The sequence below is a fragment of the Plodia interpunctella genome, chromosome 2 (assembly GCF_027563975.2).
Source record: "Plodia interpunctella isolate USDA-ARS_2022_Savannah chromosome 2, ilPloInte3.2, whole genome shotgun sequence".
Classification (NCBI taxonomy): Eukaryota; Metazoa; Arthropoda; class Insecta; order Lepidoptera; family Pyralidae; genus Plodia; species Plodia interpunctella.
The window spans coordinates 1148299-1176157 of NC_071295.1; the positions used below are offsets into that span (position 1 = coordinate 1148299).

Below are 27859 nucleotides of genomic sequence, written 5' to 3' on the forward strand. Positions count from 1 at the left end.
ATAATAAAAAAACTATACATTTTCCAAAATATATTTTCAATCAACATATACCAGACACTTATATCTACCATTCGGAAGACACGATGTTGATAGCCAACTTCAATATCATACCATTTAATACATATGTACACTTATATCGACACACAGGCTATATACTTCCATAAAAATACGTCTAATACATCCCAAAAATAAGGGACAAGTTTAAATACATAATTTAAAGTAGAAATACATGCTTTAATATCATTGAGCAAATATATTGAAAATATGTATAAAAACTAGAATATGCGCCACAAAAGTCCCGCAGATGGCGCTACAGTCGCTGACAATTTAATTAATTTTATTATTTTTTGCCAAGACAAAGAAAAATAAAGAGAACTAGCGAAACCGTATGAGATAGAGACCTCCTTAACCTAATGGTCATCACGCCGGGCTCGTGGAGGCCGCGGGTTCGATTCCCGGTCAGGTCAAGATGGAAAATGATCTTTTTCAGATTGACCTGGGTCTTGAATATTATTTATTGTTGAGTCTAGTATCATATAACACACTTTGGTGGTACTCGATCTCTGTGGTGTCCATAATATTTATTAAACTACTTTTGTATAACATGGAGGTTTTGTAAAATCGGGCACACGAACACACAAATGATATTAGCGCTTTGTCTCGTTTCTTCTCGTATGTTTCTAATATGCTTTTCTCTTTCTTGTATGTAGGCAACGAAGTCTGCAGTTTTATCTACGTGTTTTCGCTAGTTTCACATATGATTGCAAGACTTCTTTCATGGGGCATACTACAGCACAAATAGTTTAGCATTCTAGATAATCTGTTATGTATATTGTCTACATATTGTTACCTACCTCTGACGCGAACGCTGCGCGTGCTTAATTTGGTGGCCGAGAAAATTGACATTTTCTCCTGTTCTCTGACTGAATTCACAATTTTAAATACATATATGTTATACACAAATAATGTAAAAGTTATCCTGTCGTACTAGAATATGTTTTCTGTAATAGTAGGTTAAATTTGGTGAAATAAATTAATACTTTATATATAAAGCATTTTATGTGTATTTGCTAAAATTTTAAATAAATACGGTACATACTTAGGTACTTTAAAAGGACCTATACATTTAATTAGAACACAATTATACTTAAATATTTTACTAAAAATGTTTTGGTTCCTTGATACAAGCATACACATTAAAATATGTATGTAATTAAATATATCTTAGTTGACTAATGATAATCATTAACAATAACCGTGATTTATTATTATCTGATATCCAAAATCTATCCGTAACAGTATGATACAAAAATACAACTATTTTCGGATAAGGGCGAAAATTTTTGCTACAATAGGTAACATTATAATTATTGATAGTGAACATATAATAATCACTGATACACATACAGATTTATGTATATATAAAGGCGACAATGTAGGCTAAACTCATCAAAAACATTCACTTATGTATAATTATCAAAAAATATATATTATGATAACAATGTATTATTTTAAGAACAACTTACTATATGCGGTTTAAATCGAGCTTATCTAGCTTATAACCTCGCCTTAAACATTTTCTATAATAAAATAATTAATTCTAGGATTACCCTGTTATTCATAACAATAACAGCGACTTTAAACTGAAATATATTTGTCACTATCACACTTTATAAAATTTAGCATTGATAGAACGAGACAAACATACTTCGGCTGTATGCTTCAATATTTTTAAGAATAACAGTAACTTTGTAAACAGTAAACGGAGAATAAAAGAGTGTTAAGAATGTGTGCGAACAATTAATATATAAACAATTTAAAAGGAAGATTAGTAAAATAGGAACTTAGTACACATTTCTGTGTCTACCCTCATATTTAAATTTATGATTTAAAATAGTTTCAATTTCAATATTTATATAATTATTTAAGAGCGACATTCAATACTCCGGTGTTGTTTCTATCTCTTTCATCTACTTATCATTATATAGGGATAACAGTACATAGAGGTAGCATAATATTGGACAAATAATTTGATATGTGAAATGTGTTTCATCGATTTTTTTTACTTCCATGAAATATATATTATTAATACATAATAGAAAGTAGAAAAAGATAAATAAAATAAATATTACAAAAGAAGAAAAAGTAAGATTATTAGTATTGTATTCATAATTTCAAAATAGTTGAGTAAAGAATTTCCTTTAACATTATTAAAATTACGCTGCGAAGGCAAATATAAATCTATTTTTGCCGAAATAACTAGCATAAATATATATATATCTAAACTATGTCAATGCCCGCGATTCTGCTCGCAGCAAAACATAGTATATGCCACTACAGCTCTTTAAGGATCTCCACACTAAAAATCACCTAACTCCAATACTACGTTTTGACGTGAAAAACAAACACACATTAATTATAAATATTTATATAATATTAGTGGATTGATTTGTAGCACTTTCTCTCTCGGGGACCGTAGAATCTTGTAAAATATTTATTTATTTAAATTATATTAGTCTTAGATTACAATATTGAAACAAAACACATCGAAGATGTTGGGCGAAAGATTAAATTAAAAATTCAAATACGTTTTTGGAAGAATTGTTTCTCTGAAGGTACGACAATCGTAATATTTTAAATAAAATGTAAAATAACAATTACAATATTTGTACTATAATGACAAATAACAGCAACCTTTACTCCATACATTTGAAACCAATCACCTCATATAATAATATTTCGCAATAATCAATGTCAACTCTGTATACACACACGTACCTATAGCTCAAAAAAATATATTTAACAGACTTCAAGCAAAGGAGGTTGAAAATGGTCGACTTTACGAAGACGAAGACGAACGTCAGTCTGTCCAGAAAGTGAAGGAATAAAATGAGGTCGACTGTCCCCTGTTGGCCGGCAATACTAGGTGTGTATCAACCAATCTCAAGCCGGAAGCCGGGTGCAGCAGCGCCTATTGCAGTGCGCGATAATACTCAATGAGTCCCTCCCCCTCACGCTCACTGTAGTGGTCGAACGGGTGCTGCCAGGGGGAACTGCTCATCTCGTTCCTCATATATTTTTGTGTATATATCGATGTGAAACACAGAAACGATATATATATATATATATATACCGTGTGTATATCATAACCTGTTTGATATACTTTTTGACTATGTACTTTGATATATTATTAGAAAAAAAAAGAAACAATAATGGTAAGCCGATCTGGCATAATAGGGACCAACACTGTTCAAATGAGTTTCTTTCGGCATTTCTTCTCAGCAGTGATGTAGTTCCGAAATGCCATTTAATATAAAAATTGACGTGAAAAAGGACGCCTGTGAAGGTCTTATGTCTGAATAAATGATTTGAATTTGAATTGAATTCGGTTCGGAAAACATGTTTTTGTTATTTTCCTAACATAACTGTTAGGCCACGCCCCTAATGTTTTTAAACAATGTTTTTGTATTAGCTAACACGAAAACACGACGCCGCGGACCCGGCTTAAGCTATTGTATTTTGTATTGCAATGGCAAAAAAAAACATTTTTCTTCACATTTATTGACAGGCTGTATTATCCATGTGTACCTGCAGTTCAGGCTTGCGGCATCTTGCACTGGCTGCACTGCTCCATGCCGTCGCTGAACTCCTCGATCTGGAGCGTCATCTCGAAGAAGTTGTATTTCTCGTGCACCAGCCTCGTGGCCTGCTCCAGCACTTTCTGTGGACTCACTCCGGTTCCTGTTCATCAAAACGAATGAAAGAGACGGATGTATTTGATAGAAAAGGAACGTCTTTTATTTTGTCTATTATTTTATGCATTCACACTAAGGGCCCATCCCGGCTTCGGATAAAAACAAAATAAATTATAAATCTAAACCTTCCTCCGTCTCAATCACCCTATCTATTGGTGAAAACCGCATGAGAATCCGTGCAGTAGTTTTTGAGTTTATTGCTAACAGACAGACAGACGCAGCATAGAACTTTAATTTATAATAACAAGTGTAAAGTAAATAAATTTGATATAAATAAAATACCCTACTTTTAAAACATAATAGCGTCACTGTTAAGAAGAATATTTTTATATGTTACTAGTGCGATTGTGAAGAAAAAAAAAACAATTTCTCAGTTTAATGAAATTATTGTGATTTGTATCTAGAATTAAATTAAATAACATAGGAAGGAAGGAGCGGAGTCTCCTGGCACAAGCATATTTTTGCTTAAAAGGAGGCTCCAGCAACACGCACAACCATTGTAATTCATAGATACCCAATAAACATATTTTATTTTTTATTATTATTTATATCAATAAAACAAATGTAGTTGCAATAATGTCACAAAATAGTGTAACAGAAAATAGGCACCCCACAATTCGAATTTTACATACTTAAACCCTAATTTGATTGGGCAATCACAAATCGGACGATACCGACCACCCAATGACCTTGAATTTCATATTTCCGTCCACACGACCCAATTCAATTATCAATCTCATCAAATGGCACGTATGATTGTATCTTGTGGAAGAGGTATATTTAGAATTTAGAAGGGAACCTTTCAAAAAGTGTCAATCACTATTGCCTTGAAACTTCGCAAAAAGGATCTAGATAAGGTACAGTATTACCTAATCGTATATGTATAACTAATTTAAATATAATTAATTTAAGTGTAATTAATTTATTACGTGTACCTACCCCCTGTACAAAATGACTTACTGATAGCTAAGTGGGCAGATAGCGCAGTTTTGTCCAGTGAGAGCGCCCACATCCGGAGATTGTGTATCCGGACCACTCCGGGGAGTGACAGGAAAGTATTGGCCACTTCCTGTAAAAAAAAAATGTATAATCTTATTATACCTGCAAATTAAATGTTAAGCTTGTAGCAGGGACTTTGAGAATGTTTCTATTGTCTCAGAAAACAATGAGTAAACGCTGCCAGTGTTCTGGGTACGGTGACTACCTGACGATTCGTCGGTTGTTATTTTCATTATGCACAGTTTCCGCAAGTTATCAGTCTTGGATGGACCTATATATGTATTATAATGGTATATAATTAGTATCGTTGAGTTAACATACCATAACACAAGTTTCGAACTTTAGGGCTAAATCAATTTGTGTGATTTGTCCCTATATATTTATGTATAAATTTTATTTATTTAAGATAAGGCACTAATCGATATATCACGCCATCACTATAGTATAATGTTACCGCGAACGTAGACCTCGCAAATACATTTTTTTACATATATAAGATATAATGACAAATATTGCAAAACACCTTTTTCAAAGTTACAGTCTTTTGGCTTCACGCGGCAGCGCGTACCGTGTTTAACAATATATAGGTACCTACATAAAATAATTTGGCGTGCGTATTTTTTAATTCCACGATATTTCAGAATCTATTTATCCAATTTATGTGCTGTAAAGGACAAAATTTATCTTCGTGAAATTCTCTTAATGATGAAATAACTTTTAATCATAAGCATTAATATGCTTGTGTAGTAATAATTGTCAAAATGCACCTTTTAATTCACATTATCCTTTTACATATAAAATGCCTTATAGTTACTTAATTATAAAAGATAGATGTATATTGTCGCGGACTTTTTTATGGATCCACTAAAAACTTATATCTTTGTAGTACATTATGTGCATGTATAATCAACAGTAGCGCCGGCGCACGCGCATTAAGATTTTCGGTAGCGCTTTTTTTTTTTGGACTACTTCACAATTGTTCCTTGATATTGCTGAAAACTAATTTATTTCAAAACAAATATATGCCTATAACAATCTCGGATAATGTAGCTTTCTAATGGTGAAAGAAGTTTTGAATTCGGTTTGACAACTTCGGAGATTACCCGCCTCAAACGTACAAACTCACCTCGCGAACACAATATTTTTTTTTTACAAAATTGTGAATATTTCAAATACGGCTTAGCCGATTTTGTTGCCCCACGAACTTAAAAATTCCATTGACATACCTTTTAAATTTCATCAAAATCGGACCAACGGTTCGAAAGATATCGCGTTACAAACAAACAAACATAAATACATACAAAAAATGTATTTTCGCCCCAAGTAGAATGTGAGAACTCGCTCGCTTCGCTCGCTCGGTCAATAATTTTGTATTTTGAATAATGACATACCTGGAAGTCAACCCCTCTCGGAGACCCCTCCATGAGCACCAACAAGGCGTCCTTGATGATGTTGAAGGTGGTGATGAGAACTAACACAGAGAACAGGAATGTGCAGATTGGATCCACTAGAACCCACGCCGGCTGGAACACGAAACGACCATTTTTAATATCATCCAATCAAAATCAATAATAATTTGAAATTTAATTTAATATTTGTAATTAACTGCGATTAAAAATCTGAAAATATTTCGGTGACCTTCGTGACGGAGCGGTAATCATGCCCGTCCGTTTTTTGGAGGTCCTAGGTTCGATTGATAATGTACACACGTAATATATAATGTATATGAGATAAGACTTTAATAAGGACAACAGACTAGCACACAACCACCGGCAAATATCTGCGATCACAAGTACACATGGTACAGTGGGAATCGAACCCAGGACCTTCAGATAGTGGTGACCAATGCGAAATACAATCACTACAGTAGTATAAAACATCGCCCGCCGCGTCTGTTTCAAGTTTCCTTCTTTTACCACTATTGATATAGTTTTCACTATTTAGACGAAGTTTTATAGACCTCGTGCGAAGCCGGGTCGCGTCACTAGCTGAGTATAATTTTACTTGAAATTTAAAGAACCCCGAACACATTTTCAGACAGTTTTCAGAAATATGCAATACAAAGTACCTTGAAATAAATGACTATAGCGGCTATAAACACTCCGAAGCTTTGTAGGAAATCCCCCAACACGTGTATGAAGGCGGCGCGGACGTTGATGTTCTCAGCGTGCGCGTGCGCGAGCGCGTGCGGCGCCGACGACGCGCTCTCCGCGTCGGAGCCCTCCGAGCGGTCCTTCTGCGGGGGGGGCAATCGGTATACATTGCTGGTTTCTCATTGCGGTAGATAAAAGCACTCAAGCTAAATAGGTACGCAATGTTCACGCATTCGCGTCGCCATGAGTCTAGAGTTCGGCGACAGTGTGGAGCTGGCATTATACCTACATTGGCTATCTGCCAAATCGCGAAAAAAAAATCTGTTGCTTCCATACAAATTTGATTTTGTCTTGTCTATTTTTTTGGCGATTCCGAGGTTTTTTAATATATATAGTCTGTATAAAAAATCAGTTGCTGTCAACATCGCAATATGTAATAAATAAATTAAATTGACACAAATAAAAATAATTAATATTTTGGCATATATTATATGTATATGGTCTGACAAATAAGAAAACGAAAAGACCACGCAATGTGGAGAAGAAATAGTAAGAAAGCGAACCCTGTGCTCCGACGCGCGAACGACCGCGGAGGCAACCAAGAAAACGCTCAGAAGAGAGAGATTATAACACAAATCGGGTAACCAGTCTTGTAATACATTAAATGTACGAGAAATAATAGCATATATCCAATAGTGGATATGAATATATGAATTTATGAATAATGGAATGAATGATTTTTTTAAATACTTATTTTGTTAGTAGTTCTTATAAACTACTATCTGTTGCCCGCGGATTCGTCCGCGTAAAAAATTTCACGAAAACAGTTTTTTATATTTTTCCGGGGCTAGATGTTGCCTGGGGCTTCGCTAAGGGGGATTTTTGGGATAAAATATAGTCTATAGCAATCTTGGATAATGTACCTTTCTAATGGTGAAAGAATTTTGGAAATCGGTTCGGTAGTTTCGAAGTTTACCCGCCTCAAACACACAAACTCACAAACGCTTACCTCTTTATAGTAATACATATAGTATAGATAAAAAGCATCCTATGTCCACCTTCTTACTATAAATTACATCTATGCAAAATTTCAAGAAGATTGGTTGAGTAGATAGAGCGTGAAGATGTAACATACAAATAAATAAACTTACTTTCACATTTATAATATTAGTTAAGATTAGGAAGTTCACAATATCTGGCCGTCCAAATCAAAAGGGACCTTATGGCGCCCGGCACTTACGCCAATATTGCCGTTGTTTTGTATTTGAACAACTGCACTAAAGACCTAAGTGCCAGCCGCCATAAGGTCCCTTTTGATTTGGACGACCACGTATAATTAAAATTTAGCATACCAAAGTGTACATTCCCACAGCACTTCCCCCAGATATGGTGTAAAGAAAATACAATAACCTTATTGTTGAGTACAGGATTGCTGGTCCCGTGCGAGTGGCCGTGTCCGGCGCCGCCGTGCGAGTGTCCGTGCTGGTGTAACGTTAGACCCATTCTGAAATATACAGGCGTCCTCAAGCCCCACACTGAGCTTGTATCGCACGTGCGACACAACACATCCAGACATTTGTGTTCACATATACGAAAAATTGCACACGCCGGTAACCGGCCGCCTGTACAACGTTAACTCTCTTTGGGAATGCTTTTGTTGCCTATCAGAGCTGTAGCCGTAAAGGCTCTCAGACTTGAAAGCTTGTCAGATTTGTGCTCAGCTGAAATTATCTTTCTTTGTTGAGAATCCCATCTCAAGTGATTGGAATATTCAAACGTTACTTAAGTTATTATATCGGCTGCTCAGCAAAGAACCGCTCAAACTTTTACTTTATGGCAACACAGAAATATTTTAACTATAGACAAACAGAGGAAAGTGTGTTTTCTCTTTTTTTTCTAAATTATTGTAATAATTAGTTACACGCAAAATATTATATAATTTCCTTGACTATATAATAACTGTTACAAATATTATGTAAACATTATTAAATCTCATTTCTGAATTGCAATTAAGCAGAAATTCTAGCTACATTACTTAAGATTTTTTTAAAGTGTCATGGCTCCGTCGTTCGCCAAAACGATGATTTTTTCCAACGTCAAGGTTGAGATTGACACGGAATATGGTATGTCATAATATCAATATTGAATAATCGACAGTTTGACAGCTGTCAAAGTATGCGGAAATCGCGTATTTTTCTCAAGTGAGCAGTGTTTTGTTAAGAACAAATTTTTAACTAATTTGACAGCTTTGTTCTATTTTCAATCTGTTAAGAACAGATTAATCATTACGATTGAGATCGTCATAAGCTAGACTAATTAATGTAACTCACATGAGATTGACCAAGACCCCCACTCCGGACGTGATCAACATTACTGTTGCGTCTATCTCGAAGTCCGGATTGATCACTCGCTGCACCGCCATGTAAACCAACACTCCGGTCACCACCCATATCAGAAGTACTGAGGTTAAGGCACCTATCACTTCGGCACGATACCAGCCGAAGGGCATTCTGAAAGAATACAACATAGTCTTGCTCTTGTCACGTGTCACTTGTCACGTCTTCATTGCCGTAAGAATTGCGAGACTCAAGGGCAGAGTTTAGGTAATATGATGCTCTGATTTATTTACGGAAGTACGACCTTTTGTCAAAAAACAAATCATTTATTCAGAAATTAGGCCTCCTCGGGCACTTTTTCACGTCATATTCTAAAATAGCTTATGCCCGCGACTTCGTTCGCGTGGCCGAACAATTTTTGGTAAGGAGTCAAAATTATTACAGAAATTTAACTGTACAGACAAAGCGTAACGATACCTAAACAAAAGATGCTGATCAGACTGAAAAACTATATTTCCTATAGTTTACCACAGCTACAAACTACAAGCGTTTCGGAACGACCGCTGCTGGGAAGAAATGCCGAAAGAAACTCATTTCAACCGTGTTGGTCCCTAATAGGACGGATCGTTATGCCAGATGGGCGACGGCTTCTCTCGCATCGGACACAAGCCTTCATGAAATATGTGGTCCGTATTGATACGATGTGTTCGATGATTTGTATAAAAACGCCTAATAACAGTAAGTCTTTATGTCATACACCACACTCGTTACATTCACTAGTTAACATTGATTAACTATTAATATCCACATAATGCTCTCGAGTTTAAAGTTTTAGTTTAATATGAGTTTTCTTCTTCATAGTCGTATTCTTCATGACTGGTCATTACATGGAATGAAATACACGTAACAACTTTCTTGGCATTATTAATGGAGTGGTTTGCCATTGCCTTCTCCATTTCACACACAAGTGAATAATCCACAAGTGTGCAGGTTTCCCCACGATGTTTTTCCTTCATCGGAAGCAAGTGGTGGTCGATGAAAACTACTATACATGAGTCAGATTGGTATACAATCTCATGTGGGACAAGTAGGATTCGAACCTGGGACCTTTCGATCCACGGGGGGGGGGGTGTCTTAACCATTACTTCATTACATATGAGTCTTAATCCTATGAAAATGTTGCCAACTCACCGCCTTGTAGCCGGCCGGCCCGCGACCCACAGCGAGAAGAGAGATATCATAAAACTGGCGAAATCAGTGAGGAGATGGGCCGCGTCGGTCGCAATGGCCAGACTGTTTGAGATGTACCCGCCTGCAATGGTAATGTTGTTCAGTACACACGTACTTGTTATAGAAGAGCTAACGTGTGCACGTGTACTGAATATAGACGAGTTATTAAATGCACATTCGCAGAATCAGTTCACTACGTTCGAGTTAGAATTCCACTCTTACGTCGTCAAATTTAATTCGACTAGAGCAATGTCAAGTGAACGTAGTCTCTCCATATTTATTTTATCTAAACAAATGTTACAATATTACACTTAACTAGTGGGCCATTACATTATTAGCCTTATAAAAAGTAAGTTACATGGTTCAAATAAAACTAAATCTAACAATGACATCCGTTGTCCCCAAAAAAATAAATAATACCTTTTTGAAACACTGGGAAACACCTACAAGTATATACTTGTAGGTGTTTCTCAGAGCGTTTTGACCGATGCGGCGCGCTGTCATTACAATTTTTCAAATTTTAACTAATACAAGAATTACATTTTACTATCTGACTTTAAAATAGTTAATCTGTACTGTGGTAATGTAAGTTTTATGAATGATTGATTTTGGAAATGATTCCTTCGTCAAGAAAATTGACGGATCGTAATGACAGCGCGGCCGTGAGATCCACCCGGTAAAATGGTTTTATTGTACAATCAAGATATAAAAAATAGTTGTAGCCTGTTTTTGTGCCGTCAGTCAACTTTGGTATAATTTTCTTGTACAAATTTTAAAAAATGCATTCCAGATTGTTATATATTCTATTGAATAGCCACCATTTCAGAGGTCCCTCCCGGACTATATACTTAAGTAATATATAGATATTGTGTTCAACTCACCAACAATTTCTCCTATCATAAATATAACACACAACACACTGGCTATAATGAGTTTCCTTCGCGCCCTTTTGTCTATTTCTTCGTTTCGAGATTTGTGACAATGCCCTGTAATTTACAAATATTAATACAATCACAATTATTATTATAAACTGTCAAAAAACTAATAATAGAAGTGGTGGTGGTCCAGTCGTTAAAACGTCCGCCTTGAAAGATCCCAAGTTCAAACACTAAAATTGTTGAAAGTCAATAAATAGACATGGTGACAGAAAGAGAGATCTCTCTCATCCCTCGTGTTCTTGGTTCGAATCCTGACTGCGACCCGCATGTAAAATACATCTCTAAAAATTTAAGAACCGGCTGTGATTTTACGAACGACCGACTGCCTGACGTCGACCCTCTTTGATAATCCTGTTGTTGCCTATCAAAGCAAGGATGTGCTCATCAAGGATGTTATCCCTTAATGCTCCTGGTACCTTGGCAGTATCAAACTGTAAGTTAGGAACATATTATGTAGCACTAATCGAAAACAATAATGATAAAATTAATTTGATATTGTTCGTGATTAGATAACGTGATAACGTTACCTATGTTTTCGAATAGACATACAAAAATACATGAACTATATCAAATCAGATACATATCACGTTTTTATCCGCCACGAGGCAGAGAGAGGCACGCAACTTAGGTCGACGTGTAGCAAAACAGAAATCGAATACCGCCACAAGGTTACTATTCATTGTGGTTTTTAAACCGTGAAAATCAAGTTTTTCTATAACTTAATTGGCTGATAAGAACTTGCTTGAGACCATTGATCACAGCGAATTTAAAATATGACGTGAAGGCCTAATTTCTGAATAAATGATTTGATTTTGATTTTGCTAAATTAAAGAAATGTCTTTGATTATCTGCAAAAGTTTAAGTATTTATTTAAATAATTATTATGTTTATTACTTCCCGTAAGTTATAAGAATAATTATGTCCTTATGGGACAAAACTCTACTGATGGTAATGCGCCTACCACATGTTGACACACGCTGACAAGAAATCACGGCCAAGTCCACAAATATATTGCAAGTTTCTATGATACGATGGAAGAGTCGCCATGTACATGTTATAAGAGCTTACGTTCAACTTCACGAATTCTGTCATTGCAGTCCGTCGTGGTGTTGATAACAGTAATGGAATGGTCGTCATGTAAGCTATGAAATATGAACTCTTTCAACTTCGCAAATACTGCCGTTCCGGCTGTCGTTGCAGTCCGCGCGCGGTCTCCATGATAGAGATGGAAGGGTCGCCATGTAACCCATATAAATAACTTACGTTCAACTTCGCTAATACTGCCATTTCGCCTGTCGTCGCCGTCCGCTGTAGTCTCGATGACCGCGCAGCAGCCCGTGGAAGGGTTGCCATGTACGCAGAATATGACGCGCCGTCCCCTCGCAGGGCTTTCTGTGCCGTATGATGCTTTGCCATCTTTGAAACTGGAAAGAGACAATCGTATACTGTTATTTGTGTTCCGAAATGCTTGTAGTTTGGTAAATATTATTTAATTTAGAATATGACGTGAAACAGTGCCTATGAGTGATGGTCAAATTTCTGAAGAATAGATTTGATTTGCTTTTGTGATTCGTGCAAAGGTCAAGACAATAAGCCGTGAGCCGTACGAATAAAAGGTTTTAATTTTATTAGATTAATAATATATACCGTGACAAAATTATTATAATTGTTATGATGATTGGCATAATTTATATATAACAACTACCGTTTACTCGCGGCTTCAGCCGCGTAAATAGTTAATTTTTTAATTTTAATGTAAACTTTCGAAAATATTAGTTATCGATATTTCCATACTAATATTATAAAGAGAAAAATATTTGTATGTTTGTGTTTGTAAACTCACACACACATCACAACAACTTTCACATTTATAACATTAGTAGGATTACTATGGCAGTTTATATCATATCCTACCCATACGGGCAGGATATAAACTGCCCAGATAGGCAAAATATTGCCTCTAGAATAGTAAGGACACGCAAAAATAAATGTTAAAGAATGAGACTGATTGAACTTGAAGATTGCAAGAAAAACCTATTGAGATTGCAGTATACCCCCTACAACAATATTACAAATATTTTAGGACAGATCAACTAAAAATAACGCACATAAATATAAAAAGATCGCCAAAACCGACGTGTACACCTTATTTAAATAAAATATTATCTCATGATTAAATATCCGACGTGAACTGAACCGACATTCGGAATAGCGATTTGCATGAAAATGCGAACTGTTTCACGGCATTTTCCGCTTAGATGCACGAAATTTCCATATGAAAAACGTGCGTTATTCTTTCTTACTTCTTGTGGGCGTTGTTGCAAACACTTTTCTTAGATATTATTCAATTAAAATGTATTTATAAACTCCCTGTTGTTGTTGTTAAGCTATGCATGGATGGTTCATTCGGTGTTGGATGGCAAATGTCGATGTTGCGCGCCTTTATAGCTTCTTGTGAACTGTTACATATTCATGGTATTTTCAACGCCACAACAGGTCGACGATAATATTTAGTCGCCATAGGCATTCGATACATCGTTACTTTAATCGAATTCGTACGAAGCGTTTGACTGTTACAGTATGTGGAAATCTATAATTGATTAATTCATAAAATTGTGTGTAAATTTTGAAATTACTTAAATTTTGAATTAATCTTTACATACTTGGTTATTAATTTGGCTTTTGTCAATAAGGTCACATTAAGTAGGTATTGGTCTTCCTTTAAAAAAATAAATAAAAAACATTTTATATTTAGTATCTTCTCTGATTTGAGGAAAAAGACCTAACCTTGTGAGGACATATAGAAGTGTATCCCCCACACAAACATAGAAAAGAACGTAACACATTCAAAACCGAAGACAAATATCATTACTTAGAAGTTTAATCGCTCTGAGTAATCGAACCTAGGATCTGCAAGCAAACGTGTGTGGTAACCGCTATGCTACAGGAGACGAATATGATCAAGGAACATTTTTTTTTAAATTAATAATTCTCAACTATGGCAAAAATATTACCATCTTTCATCCTTTTCTATAACATTAGCACACGCAACACTATTAAACACGCAAACAGATTCTGCTTTCGACTTTGGAATCATTCCTACTTTAACACACACAAGACTTTGTTCAAATTAATTAAAGAATGGAATGTATAATATAATATAATTGGCTTATTAAATTAGAAAAACAGTTTATTAAAGCGACTTGTACACGTCTGAACAAAAAAAAAAATTTTTAAAGCAATATCTGAATAACTATATGTTATTTTTTTGTAGTTTAAAGAAAATTATTAAAGAAATTTCGTCAATTAAAGTGTGAAATACTTTGGCTAAACCTAGGTTTACCCCCAAGATAAATAGGTTATACGTAGATGTAACTTAGCCGCTCTTCAGGGTTTAACATATCCATATCACAGAATATCTCAACATGTACCCTCAAAACATAATCCAAATTCAAATTCAAATTCAAATCATTTATTCAGAAATTAGACCTTCACAGGCACTTTTTCTCGTCAATCTTTAAATTTATAGTCATTTCTCACAAGCTAGAAACTACTGGCATTTCGGAACGACCACTGCTGAGAAGAAATGCCGAAAGAAACTCATTTGAACAGTGTTGGTCCCTATCATGCCAGATCGGCTTACCATTATTGTTTCTTACAAAAATTTTTTTTTTTCTTTCTTTTCTTTCTTTTCTTTCTAATAATATATAAAAGTACATAATGTACATAGTCAAAAGGTATATCAAAACAGGTTATGATTGTGATCCGAGTGCTGATTATAATATACATATATCGATGTGAAACACAATTAACTTACATGAAAATATATGAGAAACGAGATGACCAGTTCCCTCTGGCAGCACCCGTTCACGAGTTGACGCATGGGACAGCCATCGCGTAGCTCAACCATAATAGAGGGAACCTCACGACCCGGCCCACGACGCCACCACCAGATTGACCATTTGAGTGAGCATGACACACTCGATTCCATTATCAAATAAGTAAGATATCATGCCATTAGCGTGCAACTAAATGCTTTAAAATATTTTGTCTAAAACAAAAGGGGCCTTTTGTGGCATTTTTGGCAAATACCTTTGCGTGGATGAGGTATTTTTTTTGATAATGGCACTTTTATAAATTACATCAATTTAATTTATATTGATTATACTTCAAAGATTTATTTATTATGATTTCAAGAATGTTTTCCATTACCTACACAATACATAATACGGCTAAGGTATGGAATTCCGGGTTAGGAAATTTCAGATTCTACTACTACTGATACCAGTCTATATCAAAATTGAAATATATTGTGTTTATAGGTGTAATATATTTAATAAAGCATTTTTTTCAGAAAATACAAAAATGATTAGGAATACATAAACAAGTAGGAATTGAAACGCGAAAGAAATTGTCAGTCCACATCTCACTGACTGATCATACACTCTTAAGAAAACTTACAATAACTTTGACTAATGTATACTTTATAGATTCGACACACTCGATACACTTTCCTAGATCTTATTTGCCTACATAATTTAGATACATAACTTAGAAATTAAAAAAAAGATTACTTACAGTCGAATGCGTGACAAAAAATGTCCGTGCAGTAAACATTTTACGATCACCCTTCGAGCCTGTCCTGGTCATGCTTATCATATGCATTGTCATATAAAAAAACCGTAGATAACTGCGCCACTTGATGGCGGTAAGTTGTCGTAAAATAATGTCAAATGCCTTTAGGCGACTTGAATAAAATCTGACACCATAGTGTTAGCAATAACACACTCGATATCATGATAAGAAACCGTAAAGCCGAGTATTTGATACGTTCAACCTGAAACATCTACACGTTCCTGAGAAAACGGTTAGACTCTTGACAGACGGACAACAAAATGATCCTATAAGAATACCGTTCTTACTTTATCAGGTATGAACCATAGGGAGCTCAAGCTAATTTATAACGCCGCGTACACACGAGATAGGATAACCTAGCACGTGACCATACAATAATCTCTTCTAGCTAATAACCTTTTAAGTCAGAAAAGGCCATTAACTAAACTGACAACAATATCAGTCGAATGGCCACTTTTAGGTCATTACAATACAATACAACTCATGTGTAATACAATGTTTACGGACATGCGATATGCATACGGCAGCGTGAAGCGGAAATCTTTCCATATAATGCACTTGATGCACTTTCATGGGAAAATCGTGTGAAACAACAATAATTATAATTGAGTTTAGACTTTAAAATCCAGAAAGTTAATCACGTTTTCATACCAACAATCAGCAATGTTATAGTTTCAGCTATTACAAATACCTTGGGGCGAAGCAAGTGTTAAATTTACAATAAAAAATGTTAACTACAGTCATCAGAAAATTCAGAGGAAACTCGCCGTGGGATAGACTTGTATAATAGAGTAACTTGAAATGCGGTTGCCAGTATGTGATTACTTTTCGTATAAATAGTTCAATCGCAAATCTCAGCAACTAGGCTCGATTACGAAAAATATTTTTGAGTATCATATGACACATTATTTGGAAACTATACGGTAAGCAAAATTACACCAGAGCGAAGCCGCGATACAGAGCTTAATATACCTTATCCTTTCCTTACTTATTATAAATCGAAATCCTCTGTCAGTATATTTGCAATAAAACGAAAAACAGCACGGATTTTCATGCGGTTCTCACCAATAGATAGTGTGGTTTCTGAGGAAGCTTTAAGTGTATAAGTTATTATGTTTTTACACGAGAGAATCATTGAAATGATTAGATCAAGGTTCCGCTAGAATAGAATATATACGGGCACGTTGGTAGATTATTGTGTATGAATGTTGTTCGTCCTTAGCACTGGAGATAACAATAAATTATTTCACTATTATTACTACACAAAGATTTTCCTGCATAACAAAACGAATATTATTAATATTTGAATATAAAATCTTTATTTAATGTAGCCACTTCTCATGCAAACGCAATCACGGAAACTTGAAATAGTGTGAAAAATACATACGAGCGCTTAATTAATTAATTAGGGATCAACCTCGGGCCACCAACTAACGGGCACACAAAACAAAACCACACCAGTGGAGCTGAAAACAAATTGGTATGGTAGCAACCACACCAATTCAATATGAATAGTTCGCTAGCCCATCAAATCCCCAAATTAAAAAGCATATTTAGGACCACAATAAAAATATTAATCTTAAACACAAAACTCACAGAAGTATACTCTTCTCGTCATCCATTCTTGGACCACGTGTATAAAATTAATTAAATATTTCTAAAACCACACATCACCATTCACTTAGCACTAATTTGATACGTCTGCGCCGTCACCTTAGACGTTATCTACGAATATCGTATCGGCACTCCTTAACTGAACATTATGATAAGAAATATATACAACACTACCGGCTATATTTGAGTACCTAAGTACTACTGTGGAAATGTCAGCGATCTGTTCATGGTAGGATTTGCTCGGCAATGTGGATGTTGACAGGAGAAGCGCTGATAAAACGCAGGTGTCCCTACAAATTTCCGTCGACCCTCATCGAACAAAAATAATTTTTTTTTATGTAATATCTTTAAAGAACACAAGTTAAATGTGCATAGTGCAATACACAACAAACGGTAAATTTATATACAATGGTGCACTTTTCCCATGATGAGATCTCTTACAATCAACCAACGACGATAGTTTGAGGGGATTTTGCTCATTAGTAGATAATATCCTGGATTTCTTTAAGTAAATATATTTTATAATAATCACCTAGTTGATTAGGAAAGAACAGCACTGCAACTAGTTCTAGATCCACTTCATATCTTGTTCAACAACTGCCAACTTGTTGGAGTCATTTCTTCCGACATGTTGGTTAATCAATAGCGATATTTATTTTCACGTTCACAGCAACTGATTGGCCCATTTGGGATACTATTATAATACGTACTGTCTGATTTGCCGGTGATTAAAATGTGATTATGCGTGATTATATAATCTATTGAATTATTGAACAAAGGTAATAAACTGATGTCAATGATATAAATATTCTAACAAGTGTGACAAGTAATTAACAATTAGTGTGTATTGCGTACTAAACATATGTCGTAAACTTCCTGCAGTGGTATCCTCGATCCGAAACGATAAGCCAATAAAACACGAGACGTCTTAAAGACTCCTTGAATCACCATCTTGAAGAAACACCCGTGTTCGACTTTTACGACTAGCACGAGGCAGCAATAGTACCTGAAGCCAGTCCATGCGTGCGTTTTTCTTCACACAACCAAAATGGGAGATAGTTAATGGAAATAAATCAAAATAAATAAACACACCACCAACAGGAAACGACTATCTTGGTCAAACATTGATAAATCGTTATCATCTGTTGTATCGGTCGTAACATTACATTTATCGCTACTTTTTCTCATGAAAATATAGGTAACTAGTGACCTGCCCGGCTTCGCACGTCTTATACGCAGTTTTATATGAATAAACCCTCATTAATAAATTGTCTAAATAACAAGTGGAAACTGTATTAAAATCCGTTTTGTGGTGCGTCTAAACATCAGTGGAATCTGTATCAAAATCCGTTCAAAAGAAGAACGCTCAGAAACAGACAGAAGCGGCGGCTTTGTCTAATACTATAGTGATATTTCTTGTGCCATAATTCCCATGAGAGTGGAGTTACGGGCAACAGGTATGTAATACAATCGGTCATCTGTACTATTATCATCAACAGGTGAACATTTATGAGTTTGTTTCAAAATTTCTTTCACCATTATAATTATAAACAAAAATAAATAAATATCGTTGGGTTTAAACTTAAAATTTAAACAAAAATAAATAAATATCGTTGGGTTCAGGTATCATCATCATAAGATTTATTTAGAAATGGCTTTATTTGCGGCTAAGAGGCAGCGAAGATGTCACGAAAAAAGGAAACATGATGCCGAAAACCTTGCAGAAGTGAAACGAAAAGACTTAGCAAGATATCATGCTCACAAAAAGCTGGTCAAATATATGACACCAAGAGAACACAGACAAATGAAAAGAAAATGGCAACAAGAAAAGAGAAATACAAAAATCTTTGAAGAACGTTCTGATTTGTATACTCCGACTTCCACACTTGTTCCTTCGAGCCTTAGGTCACATACTCACTTTTTGCAACAAGATTTTTTTTAACAGTACCGATTTGAAAGCTTAACCTGGAATTTTTTTTTAATCCGGTCACGGCAAGGGAGCTCTGCTGATATAGGAGGGTCTATTAAACGTTTAGCTGACAATTTTTACACCAGTGGACACGATATTACTGACGCTTTCGAATTTTATGAAGCACATAAGATAAAGCTGTTCCTTGTTGAAAAAGACGATGTTGCCCAAATTTTTAATGGAAATTCCAACTGAAATTATACCATTGAAAGGTACTATGGACGTCCACCAACTAATGTCTCAGGAACATGGAGTACTGAGCTACCGAACATTGAGATGTTTTTGTCACATATTTTGTGATTGCTACAATTTAAAGACTTACCGAAGTTAACGATGGCCCAACCTCAGATGTGAATGAATAATTGGCTGATTTAACGAACATAATTAGAGCTCCTACAACAAGATTTTATGATTTATTATACTTCTACTTCGGAAGATGAAAATGATCAGCCTCTTGTCACTTTAAAAGAAGCTAAGCACCATAAACATGGCACTTCATACGATATATCTGTAGACAACATCCACCCATTATTAATAAAAAATGGTACACATCTGTTAGTAAAAGTACTCAGTAAAAGCAAAATCGATTACACCTAATTAGGCGTTGCAAAAAGTTGTGTGGATGATGTTTTATAAAACTGTTGATGACACTGGAAAATATTTAAATTAGCCAAGTGAGATGTATCTGATGTGATTTTTGAAAACTTTATTAAAATAATTTCAAGTCCTAAAGAAGTGAAAAGAGGAAAGCGTGTTTTTTACGAATTTGAGAAACCAATGGAAGTATTTCAAATGTAGATTAAGAGAAAAGAGAAGATAAGTCTGATTTTACGTATACCAAATAATGGTTAAGAATACCAAGGAATAAGTATTATTTATGTTTAAGATAAGCATTATGTTTTGTTATCATTTTAAAAGCTTTATTAGTGTTAAAAGATTAAATTTAATGTTGGCTTATTCATATTGATCACTTTGTCACACTCTGTCACGATTTTGTCTCTCTTGTAACTGAACATCAAAGTAACATAGAGATTAAGTTTATTAGAAGCTATAATTAAATATGTTTATTTTATTACTACATATTGTCCGCGCAATGTATATTAACACAATTTCAACTGTAGTATTTCAATTATGTATAAAATATGAAAATTTATTGTTGTAAAAAGCAAAAATGTGACACGAGTGGTATTAAATTATTATTTTTTTTGTATTTATAATTAAAAATTCCTATAAATCGAGTATGATTATGATAAATGTTTGTATTCTAGTTAAACAAATTTAAAAAGAAACAAGTCTTTTAAATAATAATGTCATATTTTTTCTTTTTGTGACAGAGGTGGTAATTTTTTTTGTTCCTGTACTGATAAAACTTGAAATAAATGAAAGATATAACATAAAAAGTTACTGCATTACACGTTTCTGTAATCTTCGATCTCTTAACAATCAATAAAAATATATTTTGTGAAAAAATATACTCTTTATTTTTTTTTTCAAATTCAGAAAAACACGTGTCTGATTGTCGGTAGAAAAGTAAAATGTCCCATATATAGATAAACATCCAAGACCCGGATCAATCAGAAAAAGATCATAAATTAAAACAAGTTTATGTATTGGTGAACTTAATCATTTATATATCTTGTAGATCAAGGCAACATTGTACATCTTGTCCACATGTCTTCTTAGATTCTCTTTCTAAGTAAAAAATGGATTTTTTATAAATTACAATATTTTGCCTGATATGACTATAACAATCCTAAGTAATTATATAAAATACTAGATTTATCCCTGGCAGCGTTGAATTCCAATGGGAACAAAACCCCTTTAATTTTACCAATATGGTACACAAAGGGCGGACTTAATGCTGAAAGCTACCTTTACCAGTCAACCTTCGGGATAAACCATGGAATTAGTAGGTACAACGAAGTACTTACTAAATCCATGGGAAAAACTGACAGTGAATTATTAAATACTAGCTGCGCCCCGGAGCTTAGCTTCCGTGGAAATTTCGGCATAAAAAGTACCCTATGTGTTACTCCAGGTTAAATTCTACGCGTGTACTAATTTTCATACAATCCGTGTAGTAGTAAAGACTTGACATTATGGTTCTAGTATATCATGGTACTCCTTTAATAATGCCAAGAATGTTGTTGTGTTTCATTCCACGTAATGACCACGACCCTCAGCCATGAGGAACACGACTATGAAGAAGATAGCATAGCAGCTTTAGCATTTGTGTGTTACAATAACTAATTGTTTTAAATATCTGTAGCTTCTTAATACTATATATTCTTTGTTTACGTTTCTAAATTATGAACTTTGTGAGTGTGTATATTTTGGGCTACAATCCAGGTGGATCTTTCAAAAAACTTTCTTCTTTCTTTCAAAAAACTCAAGAAAAACGGATTCCGCGTTTTTTGACGTTTTTCTTACAGAATGCAAATTTGCACGTCATCTCATACATATTTGTCAAAATTCCGGAGTGAGTTTAGTTCAACTCGCCGACGCACCCGCAAGTGTAGCGCTAGTGTTCGAGTGAGTTTTTCAGAATGGAAATTAGCCATATCCGCGCGGAATCCGACGTGAGTTTTTTGACGTCTCTAACAGAATCGAAACACAGTTCTTAGTTAATAATGCTTTGTTTTGTGTAATGTAAAGGCTAAATAAATAAGTAGATTTTGCGTAAAGAGTCATCCTTACCACACTCAATAAGTTGCCATACGAACATAATATAATATTTAATAAAAACCATGAACTTGGCAAGTAAAAAAAAAAATATTCCATACCAAGAGTGACACGGCATTCTTGGCTTCGATTGTCATACAAAGGAGATCACTATCCCTCATCAAAATAACAAGACATTGCACAGAACATTTTGTAGTGTTTTGCAGCTCCCCGATTTTGCATATCCCCATGTGTATTTATAAAAAAAACTAGCTGCCCGTCCCGGCTTCGCTCTTATTACTTTAGCAATTTACGTTTTGACTACTAACAAATTAAGATTTTGGGCTTTCTCAAATTTAATTAATCATTATTGGTAAGAAGGACAATTGATTGATAGGATTTAAAATTTTATAAATAAATATATTACGACAAATGATTGAGCTAGCCCCAAAGTAAGTTTGAGACTTGTGTTATGGGATGCTAACTCAACGATATTATATAACAAATACATATATAGAAAAACATCCAAGACCCGGGCCAATCAGAAAAAGATCATAAATTAATATAAGTTTATGTATTGGTGGACTTAATAACTTATATTCTTGTAGATCAAGGCAACATTGTATATCTTCCTTGTCCACATGTCTTCTTAGATTAATCTTTGAAAGATGCAGAAGTTACAATACACTCTTTCTAAGTAAAAAATGGATTTTTTATAAACTACATTAGTTTGCCTGATAGCCTCAGTGTAGCCAGCCAAGAGGACACAGCGCCCCCATTTATTTGTCAAAATTAAATCATTTATTCACAAATTAGGCCGCCACAGACACTTTTTCACGTCATATTCTAAATTAAATGATGTTTACCAAAGCTACAAACTACTAGCATTTCGGAACGACCACTGCTGAGAAGAAATGCCGAAAGAAACTCATTCAACAGTGTTGGTCCCTATTATGCCAGAAGATGCTATTATGTCAAAACTTTATAGCCTGTATGTATTCATACAAATCTTATCATACTTTCAAAACTGGATCACATCGGAATCACAGCACTAACATTAACATACATGAATCACATGTGCCATCTACATACCTGACCAATTAAGATAAGATAGCCCATCCACGGCCACGCCAACCTATTGACCGCTATTGGCTGTAATTGGTCCCGCCAACAGAAGATAACATTAGTACTTAATTATTCTAGTTGTTCAAGTATTTACATACAACTTTTGAATACATACTGGTTCTAATTATGATATTCATATATGTAACATTCCGCGAGTAAAGGTACCTCCTAATTTTCAGTTACACATATTGCTTCTCTATTAAAAAACGATTCAGATGAAAAAAAAACACACACAATTAAACTACCCATAAGGATCCTTTTACAAGTGGAATATAAAATAAATGCAAAATGTTACCTTCAGTTTGTGTAAATTTAATTTTTTTTATGCACCTAGTATAATTAAAATAAAATACAATAGGCATAGAATTTAGAGGAGCTGGCACTGGCTCATGGCAACAGTGGTTTACACGCTTGTCATGTGGTAGTGGCGGTTAAGACACTCTCACAATGGTCGGTCATTGGATGGGTGACCAAAATTATATTTAGCTCCCCTGTGCTTTGGAAGACATGTAAAGACATGTTTTTACAGTTGCTAAAACCTGGTAATCTGCTATTACTCCTTATCCATCCTCAAGGAAGGCCAGTGCCCCAGTAGTAGGAAATTTGGAAATGCAGCACCGTGTGAACAAGTAATAGTAAAAAAATTAAATAAATAAAGTACTCATACCATACTTAAGATTTTCTTTTAAATTATTAACATCAATAATGATTTATTTCATTAATTGAAAAACGTAAACAACAAACTACAAAGATTTCACATCAAACTTTTTTATGAGTAGGTAATAATAAAACATACAGAACCATGGAATTGACACTAAAAATAATATATTTCATTCCATCCATCTCTTTCCTATTTCTTTCACATTCACACAGGCCGCACAATATTTTAAAGATCAGATTCGCAGAAGAGATATTCCCTAAATTGTACCTAATTGTTTACTTTGTAATAATTTTAAAAGTTGAATTGCTTCAATTGTCAATAAGATAAAATTTCTTATTATTGCTTTTACTTACGTTTCCAATAGAGACAGTTCCGTAAAAGCGATCTTGCATGTATTTCATAATTAAAACGTTAATATTGTCCTCTCAGAGACTCAAAGATCTTATTTGTAAAAGCCATGTTTTGAATTTTCATCATCATAATTTGCACCAATCCTGGTACTGAGGTCAATGAACAATAAGTTGTACAGATGAATGAAATCAGCTGTTCCAGGGTTGGCACTGCACTAATTTTACCGTAATCTAAAATCTTAATTAACTCCCTATTGTGGCGTTTTTTCCACATGGAAATATTTTTCTGAGAATGTGGATACGATACCCTACCATTTTCGGCTTTATATACCATTGACCAAATACCTTGTATATATTTATTCAGTGTATCAACAATGGATCTTAAAGTGGAGGATTGTAACATTCAATAAGTATGTGTACATATCTAAGAAATATTTTAATACCTCTAGAGGTAGATGTAATAAGTTTTATCAACAAAATTTATGGCTGTCAAGGGTATATTTTTTATCGATGGTTGAATTTTATCACATAAATATGAAACCAGTTGTAACCGCATTTACGTTCCAAACACCAAAAGTAAACATGACCAAAATATTTGAAATTAGTTGATGTCAAAAGGTGATACAAATGCAATTAATTTATCTTACCAGTTCACTGTAGGCTGCGCTCCTTGATCCATTATGCTATTGGACACTAAACAACCTGGAGTCTCCAATTTATCAGTTATATGGTGAGATTCGACATCGTCCAAAATTGCCGCTCGGTCTGCATTGCTTTTGTTCAATTTATCCATAAATTTATCACTAGACAAACTTTTAGACCTATACCTTCCATTGATAGGTGCAAAACTTTTATCAGCAAACGCACTCAAACCATTCAATTTACTATCATATTTTTCGCTGATTAAATTAGATGACATCTCGCACAAAACAATACCGCGCGAGCGCACGTCACAGCTGTCAATCAGAGCTGCGCGCGAGACAAACTGACGTTCCGTTCCAAGATCCCAATCGTTTTGATTGACGTGAACAAAACAATACAATTCGACCGAATTCGATTCAACGTTGACTCTATTGTATTTTCAATGTGCCTGCATATTATTGCAATTAGCCGAGTTATACGGCCATCACAGCGTAACGATTTTGATCGTTGAAAAAGTCGTTTGTAAAGTACCTATTGTCGTTTTGATTTGAGCAAAATCTATTTAAAAAATGTTATTGTTTGAAAGAAACAATATATTTAAAGCATTTTTTACAAGAGTTGTTAAAACAAAATTTTATTTTAGCGCCAAAGTGTCCATCAGCTTGCAAAAAAGAGCACGACATATTGTTTACAAATGCTTTACAAGTGGAATTTTAAAATCTCCAAAATTTCAAATTTGTCTGATTTTGTCTCAAGATATAATTTCCTTTGACAATGTTACCTACATTCACTAAGTTCCATTATTTTCAAAGTAGGAAATAATAAAGCTTAGATTTTGTTGGTGTGTGTACCCCTCAGAATAGTCAGATGCCAGTAGTTTGTAGCTTGTGAGAAATAACTATAAATATTAAAATTGTCGAGAAAAAGTACCTGTGAAGATCTAATTTCTGAATAAATGATTTGAATTTGAATCAGAATGTAGGTTTCATGGGGTAGAAATTCCAAAAATTATATAATGTTAATGATAACATTTACCTGGTTGCAAGAGCAACAAGCATAACAAGTAACGCAATATATCATGTTAAAGCATGGCCCGTGAGAATTGAAATGCTGCGCCTGCGACCATCGAGGCTGCTACTTGACCTCAAGCGGACGTGACTGTCATCGAAATACTTTGATAGAAACTTATTCCTTGCTTATATTTTGGTGAGTCCTAGAAATAGTTATTGGGATTATTTAGCCGTAAGTATGCTTAGGTATATTACAAAACACCTCCGCCGCGTCTGTCTGTCGCGCGACATACCTCAACTCCAATATAACTATGTGGTGGAAAAGTTATTAATTTTACTTTGGTAAAGCTGTTAGTAGTTAATTTTAATTTGCTGATACCTACTTACCTTTCAATAGACGAGCTGTTTATTTCGCCTGTATCCTTCCAATACTTGGCTATAATGCTTAAGGGCCACGCACTTTCCTTATATCCCATCCCTAAACTACCAAAAGTGGCAACTTTTAAAATAAATATGTATTTTTTAAATGATTCTAAAATGCAAAAGAAATCTTCGAATACTAATTAATAAGTCTATCACTCAGACATCAATGTTACAATTACGAAACGGAGCGAGAAATTCTGCCACAATTAGTTATGCACAGTTGGTCAAGACATTTATAATTTGCTTGCAAATAGGAGAACTTATGGCTATACTAATAAATTGAATACAATTATTTTTATGACAGCAGCAAAAACAGATTAGCCAAACGCAACAAGTCACATAAGTCTGTCAAATGATCTAATAGTAAATCTAAGAAAAGAAACAAATCGATTGCTTGACTAACAATATAAGTAGGTAATCAATTCTTTAGATTTGATAGGTAAGTTTGCTTGACAGATTACGGGTTCAACCGATGTCTCAAGGAGAAATGAAGTGCTAATATTATTGTTATTGTATCAAGTTTATTATCAATTAAACCGCATAAACCAAAGCCAGGTGGCAGTGTGGGAAATGTAAACATCGACAATGCCTAACCACAACAAATTGATAGAGAAATTTCCATATTCATAATGACGTAGACTTGACTACAGTCCTTGCCGACCGACCTTATAGGTAAGTATATTTTTCGATAAATGACTGTATGAACTGTGAAGTTCATACAGTAATTTTATCGTACAACTTTAAATGATCGTAACCTAATCGTAGGGCCCCAAGAGCTGCGCCGGAGTGGCCGTTTCCGAGTCCCGACATTACATTTACTTACTTCCGTTTGAAATTAGTGAGTTAGTGACAGGGCAGTGTTAGTCTAGTAAGTAACAACACAACAACTCTATGAATACTTTTTATGTAGTATTTATTTTATTACTGCGGGAGCCAGGACTAGGAAATACCTGAGGCCACACGTGGGCGACCGAACTTCCCAGCGCTGGTGTTCCTCGCCCGGGCAGTTGGAGATTCTTCAGGGTTCAGGCACGTAGGTTTTAACACTGACACCACTGATTAGAACTTTAGCGTTTTCAGAGTCCATCACCGTTTTTTTTTTTTAATTTTTTCTTTACGAGCGCACGGCGCATGATCTTACGCGATCGGCAATTTTTTTTCAACTCGGGGATATGCATAGGTGAGAGAGGGAAGGAATGAGTGTGCAAGGGAGAGAGTATGCGTGCGTAGTTTTTAAGCGAGAAATATAAATATAATGTAAATAGAGTAAATTAGCGTAGACAATTACCAATGATCAAGATTGTTTGCGCCATTATATAATTTATTGAACAAAATAATAAAGAAGTATTTTATGAAAATTAAATGATAGACAGGTACACACCTACTAAATACTAACGTCGAAACTCACGTGGCAGGCT

General features: G+C 34.7%; 1 protein-coding gene across 5 annotated transcripts; it reads right to left on the reverse strand.

Moving 5' to 3' along the window:
* Nucleotides 1-15: 15 nt before the first annotated feature.
* On the reverse strand, nucleotides 16-26728 carry LOC128675053 (proton-coupled zinc antiporter SLC30A2-like). Of its 5 annotated transcripts, none has more exons than XM_053754169.2 (10): nucleotides 26406-26728; nucleotides 12615-12775; nucleotides 11295-11399; nucleotides 10375-10495; nucleotides 9178-9357; nucleotides 8258-8351; nucleotides 6823-6990; nucleotides 6146-6277; nucleotides 4716-4824; nucleotides 16-3741 (listed from the first exon to the last, which is right to left on the reverse strand). In XM_053754169.2, exons 1-10 carry the CDS (start codon nucleotides 26492-26494, stop codon nucleotides 3596-3598), a joined length of 1305 nt encoding a protein of 434 aa, XP_053610144.1. In that variant the 5' UTR covers nucleotides 26495-26728; the 3' UTR covers nucleotides 16-3595. The 5 variants fall into 5 exon arrangements, with proteins under 5 accessions (XP_053610144.1, XP_053610133.1, XP_053610125.1 ...); XM_053754158.2 differs by lacking the exon at nucleotides 26406-26728 and adding an exon at nucleotides 25014-25360 and having other exon boundaries at nucleotides 6823-6987; XM_053754150.2 differs by lacking the exon at nucleotides 26406-26728 and adding an exon at nucleotides 25014-25360.
* Nucleotides 26729-27859: the final 1131 nt, after the last annotated feature.

What these genes read in the sequence shown, in the direction of transcription:
- LOC128675053 (XM_053754150.2), bottom strand. Translation starts at nt 25,285, where the DNA reads ATGTCATCTAATTTAATCAGCGAAAAATATGATAGTAAATTGAATGGT. An exon ending in CGAGAGGGGTTGACTTCCAG is followed by an intron (nt 4,825 to 6,145) that starts GTATGTCATTAT and finishes TTTTTTTTACAG; the next exon opens with GAAGTGGCCAATACTTTCCT. An exon ending in ATCTGCCCACTTAGCTATCA is followed by an intron (nt 3,742 to 4,715) that starts GTAAGTCATTTT and finishes TTTGATGAACAG; the next exon opens with GAACCGGAGTGAGTCCACAG.